This window comes from Rana temporaria, chromosome 11, assembly GCF_905171775.1.
Source record: "Rana temporaria chromosome 11, aRanTem1.1, whole genome shotgun sequence".
Classification (NCBI taxonomy): domain Eukaryota; kingdom Metazoa; phylum Chordata; class Amphibia; order Anura; family Ranidae; genus Rana; species Rana temporaria.
The window spans coordinates 24,558,251-24,570,933 of NC_053499.1; the positions used below are offsets into that span (position 1 = coordinate 24,558,251).

At 44.2% G+C, this 12,683-nt stretch overlaps 1 protein-coding gene across 5 annotated transcripts in view; it reads left to right on the forward strand.

Moving 5' to 3' along the window:
• Positions 1 to 12,683, forward strand: part of ATG13 (autophagy related 13) — a 45,548-nt gene that overhangs the window by 4,950 nt on the left and 27,915 nt on the right. For all 5 annotated transcript variants that reach the window (XM_040328195.1, XM_040328197.1, XM_040328199.1 and 2 more), the window contains exons 2-7: positions 5,137 to 5,218; positions 7,649 to 7,729; positions 8,922 to 9,041; positions 10,521 to 10,567; positions 10,915 to 11,055; positions 11,679 to 11,719. In XM_040328195.1, coding sequence (XP_040184129.1) covers positions 5,150 to 5,218; positions 7,649 to 7,729; positions 8,922 to 9,041; positions 10,521 to 10,567; positions 10,915 to 11,055; positions 11,679 to 11,719 — 499 coding nt within the window. In that variant the 5' untranslated portion in view covers positions 5,137 to 5,149. The remainder of the gene's footprint in view (positions 1 to 5,136; positions 5,219 to 7,648; positions 7,730 to 8,921; positions 9,042 to 10,520; positions 10,568 to 10,914; positions 11,056 to 11,678; positions 11,720 to 12,683) is intronic.

The following is a 12,683-nucleotide window of genomic DNA, read 5'->3' on the forward strand; positions in this document are numbered from 1 at the left end:
CTGCACCAGTTATATATGTTGGCTGATATCAGTGAGGAGAGCATTAGACCCCTTTCACACTGGGGCGTTTTTCAGGTGCTTTAGCGCTAATAAAAGTGCCTGAAAGAAGCCTCATCTGCAATCCCAATGTGAAAGTCCAAGTGCTTTCACACTGAGGCGCTGTGCTGGCAGAGCGTCGAGAGAAAAAAAAAAAAAAGTCCTGCAAGCGGCTTCTTTGCAGCACTTTAGGAGCAGCAATTCCTTTGGTTCAGTGGGCCAGATTTCATGCCCGTCCTCTGCAGGCAGACATCCTGAAGAATTGGTCCTATCAGGAACCCCTAGAATAAAGGTTCAAAATAGGACCAAAGACAAAAAGATCACTCTGGTGGTGGAGAAACCAAAAAAACATTTCTAAAGCGCCCCTTCCTATTGAAATCAATGGGAAGCGCCTTGGCAGCGGTGCTTTGTGGATGCTTTTAACCCTTTATTTGGCCACTAGCAGGGGTTGAAAGCGCCCCGCTGGCGCTCGAAAAACGCCGGTCAAGCGCCGCTAGTTTTTAGCGTTGCTTTACCAGCGTTTTTCGAGTGCTGGCAGTGTGAAAGGGCTCTCTGTTTGCAAAAAAGCTTTGGCCTGTCTTCTCTTATAAAAACTTTTGAATAAAGCTTCTTGAACTAAAACATTTTCTAAAAATCCTGGGTGACAGTGGCACCTTTTATCCATCTAGCAGCCGATCCTTTCAGGGACCAGAACTGCAGCAGATTAATGATGCCAAGGAGAGGAGATCGAATTGCGTGGGCACAGATTGCAGCATTGGATCACCTCCTGGATGAGGCGCCAGCAATGGACACATGACAGCAGAGAGAGATGATTAACCCTTTCATGACTAAGCCTATTTCTGACATTTGTTGCTTACGATTTAAAATCCGTATTTTTTTGCTAGAAAATTACTTGGAATAGAGTCTGTGACAAAAGCCATTGCACCGAGTGAGCAGATAATTCTAACGTGTATGTTATTATTTTTTTTAATTCTTTTACAAACACTAATGCCCCGTACACGCGATCGGTTCATCCGATGAAAACGGTCTGATAGATTTTTTTTTCACCAGATATCTGATGAAGCTGACTTTTATCAGTCTTGCCTACACACCATCAGTAAAAAAACGATCGTATCAGAACGCGGTGACGTAAAACACGACAACGTGCTGAGAAAAATGAAGTTCAATGCTTCCGAGCATGCGTCAACTTGATTCTGAGCATGCGTTGATTTTTAACCGATTGATTTCCCCACAGACGATCGTTTTTTTTTTTCTATCGTTTTTTTAACCATCAGATAATTTTAAAACGATTTTTTGATGGGGCCCACACACGATTGGTTCGTCTGATGAAACCGGGCCATCATTTTCTGGTCTTGTCTGAAATTGGCCACTACTGGAAAGAAGTCCGAAGACTCGCTCAGCAATTCAGACTTCCCGGTCCCTGATGATCCTGCCTTCTTCCTTCTCCACTGCAATTCATATTCCCATCAGGACCTGGAGGACCGATGTTACTTGCTTAATGCCGCCAAAGCCTGTATTGCTCTGTTGGTAGGATCCAAACCCAACCCCCCCCCCCCCCTTTCAATCTCGTTGTGGCTTAAAAAGGTTGAGGGCATCAACTAGCTAGACGCAAGGATATGCAATTAGCGGACCTCCAGCTGTTGCCAAACTACAAGTCCCATGAGGCATAGCACGACTCTGACAGCATCAAGCATGACACCCAGAGGCAGAGGCATGATGGGACTTGTAGTTTGGCAACAGCTGGAGGTCCGCTAATTGCATATCCCTGAGCTAGAATCCATGGGTCTTCAAACTACGGCCCTCCAGTTGTTCAGGAACTACAATTCCCATCATGCCTAGTCATGTCTGTGAATGTCAGCGTTTTACAATGCCTCATGGGTGTAGTTTCGCAACAGCTGGAGGGCCGTAGTTTGAGGATCCCTGAGCTAGAGGATTTGGTACTTGCCACCCAGAATAAGCAGGAGCAATATACGAAAATGTGGTCCGCTGCACCAGATTTTGCTCTCTCCAGTTGTAGTAAATCAATCTATCTTTGACTTCACTTGTTGTCTACTTTCTGTAGGCCAGGGGTCTCCAAACTTTCTAAACAAAGGGCCAGTTTACTGTCCTTCAGACTTTAGGGGGGCCAGACTGTGACCCCTAAAAGTAGAAAAGGTTCCGGTGTTTGGGGGGAAAAAAATGCCCCATCTTTGGTGTCAATGGGAGAAATTGTGCGTCATTTTTCTTGATAGTGGGAGAAATAGTGCCCCCATCATTGGTGCTGGTGGGAGGAATTGCACTTCTTCTTAAATGTCATTGGAAGGCATTGTGTCCCATCATTGGTGTCATGGGGCCCTTTTGTGTCATTCAGAGAAATCGTGCCCCAGCGTTGGTAGAAATTACGCCCCATCACTGTAGTCATTGGGAGAAATTGTGTCCCATTGTTGGTGTCATTGGGAGAAATTGTGTCCCATTGTTGGTGTCATTGGGAGAAATTGTGCCCCATTGTTGTCATTGGGAGAAATTGTGTCCCATTGTTGGTGTCATTGGGAGAAATTGTGTCCCATTGTTGGTGTCATTGGGAGAAATTGTGTCCCATTGTTGGTGTCATTGGGAGAAATTGTGTCCCATTGTTGGTGTCATTGGGAGAAATTGTGTCCCATTGTTGGTGTCATTGGGAGAAATTGGCCCAGATTCAAGAAGCACTTGCGCCCGCGCAACCATAGGTTACGCAGCGCAAGTGCTTACTTGCTCCGGTGTAACGAGTGCTCCTGATTCAGGAACCTCGTTACACCGACTGCAGGCTAAAATCTGCACGGCATAAGGCTCTTATGCCTCGCAGATTTTAGGCTGCATTCTTGCGGGGGCCGCTAGGGGGTGCTCCCATTGTGTATCGGCGTGTAGTATGCAAATTGCATACTACCACTGATTCACAAGCTTGCGCGGGCCCCGCGCAAGCCAGGTACAGAGTTTCCGTACGGCTACTTTTAGCGCAAGGCTGCCCCTTCTAATAGTAGGGGCAGCCAATGCTAAAGAATAGCCAGCCTTCCCGCGCCGTGAAATTTGAATTTCACGGCGTTTGTGTAAGTGAAACGTGAATGGCGCTGGACGCCATTCACGTTCACTTAGAAGCAAATGACGTCCTTGCGGAAGTTTCCCGACGGAGCATGCGCTGTACGCTCGGCGAGGGAGCCGCCCCCGGCGGGATCATTTAACTTGCGCGCGCTTACGCCGGGCAAATTTGCCGGCGCGCCCTCGCAATTGAATCTGGGCCATTGTGTCCCATCGTTCGTGTCATTGGGAGAAATTGTGCCCATTCATTGGTGTCAGTGGGGTGATTTCTGCCCCGTCATTGTTGTCAGTGGGGGTAAATTTTGCCCCATTTTTTGTATTCGTGGATGAAATAGTATCTCAAGGGCCAGATAAAAGCAAGCAAAGGGCCACATCTGGCCCCCGGGCCGCAGTTTGGGGACCACTGCTCTAGGCCATAAAAATCAAGGCAACTACTATTCTTAAAAGGAGCTCAGCAATGGCATCCCATATTTCTGTGAGCGCTGTTTTCCTTTAATTTATTATTGGCATCACTGGCACATTCTTCACCGCTGTGTACTTTGCCATTGGATGTGCTCAGTGAGGGAACACCGTGTGACAGAGTATGTATGACGGGTCTCTGAGCCTTTCATGTTCCTTCATGTGGTCTCTGCATGTCTTTAATGTTTCAGGAGGTAGAAGTGCAGAGAATCATTAAGGATTAATTAATTACTCCAGCACCCTCGTGGGAGTTTTCGGAGCTTCTCTTCAAATATGTAACTTCTGTGGTGCCCGGGGGGGGTATATTTTGCAAAACTGCTGAGCATGGCAAGGTTGGCTTCAAAAAGCTGAGGCTGGCATCAGTCGGCCCCATAGGAAAGAAGGCAGAACGTGTGCATGTAATCTGTTGTTGTCCCAGTGTGAGGTGCCCTAGTTAGCGCTTCTCTCTAAATATCACCTTCAGGCCATATGTAGTGTTAATTAGTGACCACGGAGCCTCTGTGAGGGTTTTGATTATTATAATGTGCTGAGGTGGTCTAGAACAAGTTTCCTAAAATTAACTCGAAGAATCATGGCTTATTGATTAAAGTGATGTCATGGTAGAGATGTAAGGGCAACCATTGCAGTTTTGTATTTAAAGCGGCATGCATAGGCCAGCCACAGATTATTCCAATCTCACTGGTTTAGCAGGGACCGGCCAAGATTCTATCCATCTACAGGCAGACTAGTTGTACCCAAGTCAGTCCATCGCAGAGGGGCACAGGGGCCGTCCCTGTCAGGAGAGCTGGCAATAATCGCATGCTAGAAATCTAAGGCCCCGTACACACGAGAGGATCTATCCGCTGGAATTTATCCGCGGATCGGTTTCAGCATGCTAAGAAATCTATCCGCTGGAATCCAGTCCAGCGGATTGATCCGCTGGTCTGTACAGACTCACCGGATCAATCCGTCCGATTCCCTCCCTCGCATGCGTCGTAATGATGCGACGCATGCGTGGAAGTCCTTATATTACAGCGTCGCGCACATCGCCGCGTCACGTCACCGCGGAGGGAATTCCGCGCGGATTTTGATCTGATGGTTAGTACAACCATCAGATCAAAATCCGCCAGAGGATAATCCTCTCGTGTGTACGAGGCCTAACATGCTGGTTGTACCCATCGATCAACTAGAGAACAGTCAGTCTGCCCCCATAGATGGTGTGAATCTCGGTTGGTCCCTGCTGAGCCGGCCCAGATTCTAAACATCTATGGCCGACTTAAAGTGGATGTAAACCACATTGAGAAGGCTGGGCAGGAGTTTTTCAGGCGGTATTTAGGTGCTATTTTTAGCGCTGTACCGCCTGAAAAACTTCTCAGTGTGAAAGGGGCCTTAGAAACATAAATGCAATAAAGGACTTCAAGTGCATATAAGCACCAATCACCATGTGGATTCAGTTACTACCGATTCAAGCTATCCATGTTTGTAGGGTATGGCAGAGAAAGCATATCCCCGATTGGTTATTGGTCAGGTTTTTCCTTCCATTGAATTGTATTCTGTGAGTCAGTTCATGCATTGCTTGTGGTCTGGCTAACCTTGTTTTCTCATGTTCAGGCCTACAGACACCATGGACTCGGACCTCAGCCCACAAGACCGGAAGGACTTGGACAAGTTTGTCAAATTTTTTGCCTTGAAGGTAAATTAAAAAAAAATGCTTGATGTTCATGTTTTAACCACTTGAGACCTGCGCTATAGACGAAAGACGTCCACAGCGCGGCTCTCAAGTGTCGGGTGGACGTCCTGGTATTTACATTCCCCGCGCACGCCGCTGGGGGCGCGCAGCGGGGAAACACTGTGCCCGGCGCATCGCTGAGAAGCCGATGCGCGTACCTGGCGGCCGCGATGTCCGCCAGGTACCCGCGATCGGCGGTGACAGCAGGGACGTGTAGCTCTGTGTGGACCTCTCTCGGAGAGAGAGACCGATGCCATAGTGATACATAGGGACACAGCATCGGTCACCTCTCCCAGTCAGTCCCCCTCCACACACAGTTAGAATCACTCCCAGTTTACACATTTAACCCCTTCCTCGCCCCCTAGAGTTAACCTCTTCACTGCCAGTCACATTTATACAGTAATCAATGCATTTTTTAGCACTGTTCGCTGTGTAAATGTGAATGGTCCCAAAATAGTGTCAAAAGTGTCCGATATGTCCGGCTCGGATCTAGGCTGCGGTGGGCAGAGCCGAGCGTGGCCGAGCCTAGCCGAGTGCGCAGTACACTCGGCTCGGCTCTAGGCTGCGGCGCTCAGAGACAGCGGGGATCAGCGTATATCGCGCACCCACAATTTTCCCCTGATTATAAGGGGAAAAAAGTGCGCGGTATATGCCGATAAATACGGTAATAAGCTAAAATCCTAATAGAAATTGAAATCCAAGTGCAAATAAACAATCTGTGCAAAATGCAGAAATGATAGAAAAATGCAGCAATAAATACTAAAAAATTGTGCAAAAATTTGCAAAAACAATTGTGCAAAAATAGCAAATAAGTGCAAGAAAAATATTAGTCCAACAAGTGCAAAAAAATATCATCGGATATACTGTAGATTCGTGCGAGAGAATCAATGTGCCAGAATGATTAAATATTTTTTAAAACTGGAAAAAAGTCCCATACATGTTGCAATATCAATCCAATTGTGACAGTCACTTTAAATGTGTAATGAAATTCATCATATAATAAAGTGCAAGTGCCACTGTCCTGCCAAACTCCATTGTGCCGTGGTAGTGTTTCCCCCAGCCTCTCACCTCATATATGAGAGCAATAAGCCTCACTGACAAGTCCACACTGGCCGATTCGTCCCCAGAGTATTCAGATATAATTAAGCACCCCACCTTAACCTCAGTGGGTGAATGGAGTGCTGAGTTCCTCGGGGACAAATCCTGCGTAATCCAGGCCAGAAACATAAAGTCCTTCAGTGCCCAAAGACACAGAAGTATTGGACAGTCCAGCGCTAATGGATCTGCTAAAGTCACAAAGTCCTCGGCATAAAGATGAAATGTAGATTTTGCTGGACATACTGTATATTGGTAAAGCAGTGTCTGGTACCAATAGATTGCTACATAAAGGCAGCTCAGGTAGGTCGCATCATATGTTCCGTATACTGCTGCTGCACTACAAGAACAACCATGATGATGAGGCTGGAGTGAAGATTGCAAAAGAATTCCATACATCCCATCTAGGTACTTATGATAGGAGACACACCAAGCATATGAGGCCTGGCCTGTAGTGTAGGGATGATTCCATAGAGTTGGGTAACCAATCCCAAATTGCAGCCGATATGACCTATGCATATACATCTGGGGTCTATGTAATGTAGGTACATCAATTAAAATAAAACCAGCGCCACAAGGCAATAACTATTCCCTGCAGCTTCAAAACCAAACTGTCCCCGTGTACAGATCCAAATAAAATCAACGACAACCAGTGCTCCTCAGATTGTCTGTCTGGTTTTCTTTGCACATGGAAACTGTTTTATTTATGAACTTTTCCATTTTAAAGGAGGACTATAGAAACCATCTGAAGAGCACTGGTTGTCGTTGATCTTATTTGTACCGTACATCGTTCATCCCATGTCTACAAATTAACTAATGCAATTTTTTTTATATATCTCTATATGTATATTATACACACTCTGGGTTTCATAGTGGGTAAGTTCTGTAGTCTGCCCTAAATTGTTTATATACTAGTTCAGATGGGAAAATTAGGAATTTTTGACAAATGTCCTGAAGGCTAATGTCACCTCTGGATCTACTTAAAGGGGTTGTAAAGGTAATCCCCCCCCCCCCCCCCCCAAATAGCTTCCTTTACCTTAGTGCAGTCCTCCTTCACTTACCTCATCCTTCCATTTTGCTTTTAAATGTCCTTATTTCTTCTGAGAAATCCTCACTTCCTGTTCTTCTGTCTGTAACTCCACACAGTAATGCAAGGCTTTCTCCCTGGTGTGGAGAACGCCTCTTGAGGGGGGAGCAGGAGTGTCGGGAGCTGTGTGTTGGTGTCCTGACCCTCCTGCTTGTACCTTTACAACCCCTTTAAACTTATGACCTTTTTTTAAAACTCTCTTCATTCTGCAGACTGTCCAGGTGATTGTCCAGGCTCGACTTGGGGACAAGATATGTACCCGTTCTTCCTCCTCTCCAACTGGTTCAGATTGGGTAAGTTGTTTTTAAATACAGGTCAAAGTTTCAGTATAATTACCATTCTTTTCAGTTTAAAGAACATCACTGAGCACAGTTTTCATCTGAAATTACAACATGGCATATAGCCTGCGATTTCATTAAACCCCTTCTGTAAAACAAATTACCGTGTTCACGGGGACACGGGTGTCTTAACGGGCTCATTTAAAAAGAATACAAAAATCAGGATCAATAAGTGACTCTTTCTTTGAGGCATGTTTGTAACTGAGGGTGTTCCTACACCAGAATGGATGACTGCACTCTAGCCTTTAGGGCCCTTTCACACTGGTGCGTTTTTGCCGCGTTTTCGCGGTAAAAATAGCGCTATTAAAACGCTCCCCATGCCCCTCTCCATTGAAATGAATTAAAAACGTTGTAAAATCGCGGTTTTACCGCGATTTTAACACTCCGTTTTTACAGCGGTTTTTAATTCTTTTCAATGGATGGGGCATGGGGAGCGTTTTAATAGCGCTATTTTTACCGCGAAAACGCGGCAAAAACGCACCAGTGTGAAAGGGCCCTTATTGAATATTTTCCAAAAGTACAACAGGAAAATTGGACCTTTTCACATTCCATGTTTAACTGCACTTAAACATAAAGTTCATTTATTCACTCTATAATTAAATGTTCGGCATGAAACTCCTAGGTGAGGTGAGAAAAATTAAATAAACATCTCTTGCCTATATGGCTGTGACATTGATCCATTGCTGCAGCTGTCCCCCACCAGCTCTAAGACCAAGAACTGAGCAATCACATGACCGCTGATCACTCAGTTCTCAGTCTTCATTGAGCTCTACCACCTCCAGGGCTCACTGCAGCACAATGCTGTGGAAGGGCGGCTGGCTCAGGCTCTCATGTTGTGCTAACATGCTGAGCCAGCTGCTGGTCAGGCATGTGGGTGGATCCCAACGGTAAAGACAGGATCCTTGCAGAGCCTGGACTGGCTGTGTGACGTCAGCTGACAGTTTAGGGATTTTAAGTATGAGACTCGGGGTATTCATTCATTTATTTATATATGTATATATATATATATATATATATATATATATATATATATATAATATTTTTTGTTTTGCAAATTGCTTGTATAGATAATAAACTATGGAATCTTTTTTTCTGGTTTTGCTGATGGTTTTCCAGCATTTATAGTTTAAACATTTGCCTTTTGCAGTTTAACTTGGCAATCAAAGACATCCCTGAGGTTACCCAGGAAGCCAAGAAAGCCCTATCTGGTCAGCTGCCTGCAGTTGGACGCTCCATGTGTGTCGAAATTTCTTTAAAGACCTCAGAGGTATAGTATGGATATGACATCAAAGAGTTTTTGAAGTAATAAGTTCAAATTCACTTTTTATTAGAAAAAAAAAAATCCTTTTCATGTCAAACAACTTTCATTTTGGATGTTTATCTCCTGCTGTTTGAAATCTGCGTATGCATTCCGTTCACTTCCTTGGCACATGATCATTTCCAGTGTTGTGATGAGAGGCAAAGTGCTGGAAAAAGCTTGTTCATGCACACATTGCAAAACACTACCATCTTCTCATTGCTGCAGCTGCTCCCGCAACCCACCGCCTCTCGTGACAGCGAGCGTGGGATCTTTTTTCCTAAACTAGCTCTCGCAATAAAAAAAAGTGTTCTGAGAATGAATGAATTTAAAAGTACCGCAGACTGCGGCTGTCCAGCTGGTAGTTCTCAATGAACTAACAGGGTGCTGTTGAGTGCTTTACTAGTTCAGTGAGTCTTCCTGTCAGTGTGCAACTGCCTGCCTGTAAGAGGCAGGAGCAGACCGCTTACACCAGGCGTGTCCAACCTTTTAAAGAGCGAGGGCCACTTGGTAACCGGTAACGGGCCACAATGAGCGGATGACAGGTCCATGTTCACTCTGCATTTGCAGAACGGATGCGGACACAGCCCGCTCTACTCTATGGGCCTTCCGATCCATCCAGATTGAAGGGGACAGATCCCCTTCTGTGGTGTGTGTGTGTGTTTTTTTTTTTTTTTTTATTATTATTATTTTTTTATTTTTTTGTTTAGTGGAACGGATTGGAGGTAGGCGGGTTTAAACGGACACAAGTCCATTTACGTCTGCCACTCCTTAGAGATGAATAGAGGCTGCTTTCACACTGATATCCTGCGGTTTACCCACCTGTGGCTTTTCTATACCATCCTCTTGAATTCTCCATAGAGACTCCATGTCTGATCTTCACAGGCAAGGCTGGCCTGGGTTTTTGGCATTGAGTTGTTGCCAAAGATAGATGCACCTGCATGCAGGATATCTCTTGGGTCATTTTTATATTTTTATTGCACTGACCATTTATGCCACACTTTACATACTATCCATCATATTATTTAATTCTTTGCATATTAATATTTAGTCCCTGCTCGTAGTCTGTTTCCTATTTTGCATGCGCGCGCACACACACACACTAGGGCCAGTTAAAGCAGTAGCCTAATAACCTACCAGCAGCATGTCTTTGAAGTGTGGGAGGAAACCAGAGTATCCGCGGGAAACTCATGCAAGCACAGGGATAATATTCGGACTCCATGCAGGTAGTGTCCTGCCTGGGATTTGAACAGGGGGCTCCGGTGCTGCAATCCATATGTGTTGAGCCACTGTGGTTTCTGTGTAATGTTTTATATACAGTTTGTTTCCCTCGAGCTGCAGAGGAACTACAAGTCCCTGTATGGTGGGGTTTGTACTTTCTTAGTATGTTCGGGGTCCTGCCTATGACTCCTGCCCAAATATTAATCATCATTCTCCAATATGTTGCAGGGTGATTCCATGGAACTTGAAGTGTGGTGTCTGGAAATGAATGAAAAGTTAGTGACTTTTTTATTTTCTACTTCTAGGGAAATAGACATTTGAAAGTGGATTTTCATTTTCTTTTAGTGTGACCTTTTAAATATATGATTGCATTGTGTCTTGAGCATATTGTATGTAAATTTCTTTGGGGGAATTGCCAAGGTGTTACCTGGACTAAAATATATAGACTATATATAGAATTCACTTGCTGCCCCACCTGCTGGGGAGATTATAATACAACTAGGAAGTAATCTTTATCTGTTTGATTTTTCTATGAGCTTGCTGTGTATACAGTGTACTGGTATAAGTCATTACTTGTCGGATTTAATTTTCTATGACTTATTGTAGTTGTTTTGTATTTTAGATGTGACCGGGAAATAAAGGTTTCCTATACTGTGTATAACCGGCTGTCGCTGCTACTGAAATCCTTGCTGGCAGTCACCAGGGTAACGCCGGCCTACAGGCTGTCCAGGAAGCAGGGGCATGAATATGTCATTCTCTACAGGTAGGTAGCCCAGAGATGGGCTTTAGGGGCTATTGACACCTGTGCATTTTTTTCCTTGATGCATTTTCCATTGAAATCAATAGAAACACATCAAAATGTATGTAATTGTGCTTTAACATGAGTTGTGCATATATATATTTTTTTTTTAACACACCTGACCACGAGTAGAGCTTGTTGTCCTAATTTGACGCTTAACCTCTACATAGGAGAATTCTACAGTGCATACTTGGGGGTATTTAAATTTTTTTATTTTTACAGTCATACAGGCTGTCTCCTTTTTTTTTTTTTTTTTTTTTTTTTTTTTTTTCTTTCTTCTTCTCTTTTTTTTTTTTTAACAGTTTTTTTATTGAGTTTTATGCACATTTCACAGGATATTCATGCAGTACAAGTCCTATCAAAGAGACATAACCCAATAAAGAAAAAACAAATGTGTGCGTATATACAGAAAAAATAGACCAACAAAAATCAACAATGCTGGTGATGAACATGTGTCATTTACAATATAAACCAATATGCGTGTATAATTCACACAAGTGTATTAGTATCTTGCATTCATATCTATGTGTGTAAAAATAGTTTTATGCTGATATTAATGTGTTTTTTTCCTGATATTTTATTTGCAGGATATATTTTGGAGATGTTCAGCTTTTGGGTCTTAAAGAAGGTAAAGTCTATAATTATATGTGACAAGAAATCTGAGTTGTCATATAATAATCTCAATGTCTGTCATAATTCAACTTTTAATGCAAGCTCAAATTTTTTTCACATCAGTAGTCAGAGGTTGCTTGGTGGGCAAAAGCATATAGTTGGGTCCAGTTTTTTTTTTTTTTCAACATAATTGCACCAATCTGAGGGCTTGTTAACACATGGACGTTGCGTCAAAGCCCAAGCGCATTTTTGCATGTTCCCACATGTTGCATTTTCAATAGGCTGCTCTATGCTTGTACCGTGGTAAAATGCAGTTTAGTGAGCACAAATGTACAGGCAATTGGTGTAATCGTGGGGGGTGCCATTAAGAATTAATGGAACCTGCGCATCTGCAAAAGGCAGCACATTTTATTGTGCAGTGTGGGCAACACACAATTTCACTTTGCATTGCTGCTCTGTGAAAAAGCCCTTAAGCCCTGGTTCACACTGGTGCGATTTGACATGTCAAATCGGCGGCATTTGCCGGCAATGCCACCGTCCTAATCGGTGTGTGACACTGCATCTGCGGTGCTGCACCGATTTCAAAAAGTAGTTTCTGTACTACTTTTTGCGATTTCATTGACATGAATTCGGGACTGACAGATGGGAGTAAAAAAGGTGCAAGTTCAGCTGAACTCGCACGGCTTCATTCCCGCAGCCCAGTGTGATCCTGGGCTAACTGTAGTTTGTAAGTCAGAGTTAAGTGGTCTATAGGTTGAATACCCCTCCCCATGCAAGAGGATATTTTTACAGGACTGTGCAGGGTTTGACTATCACCCCACCCTCAATTTCTGCTGCTGTGACATGAGCACCCTGGAGAGGAGATGGGGGGGGGGGGGGGGGGTAATCGAGCTGTCTGATCATGAAAGGGTTACTTTGTTAACTTCTATGTACTGAGAGGAAGGATCGAGCACACCCCACACCCTCTGGCTTGCTCCTCC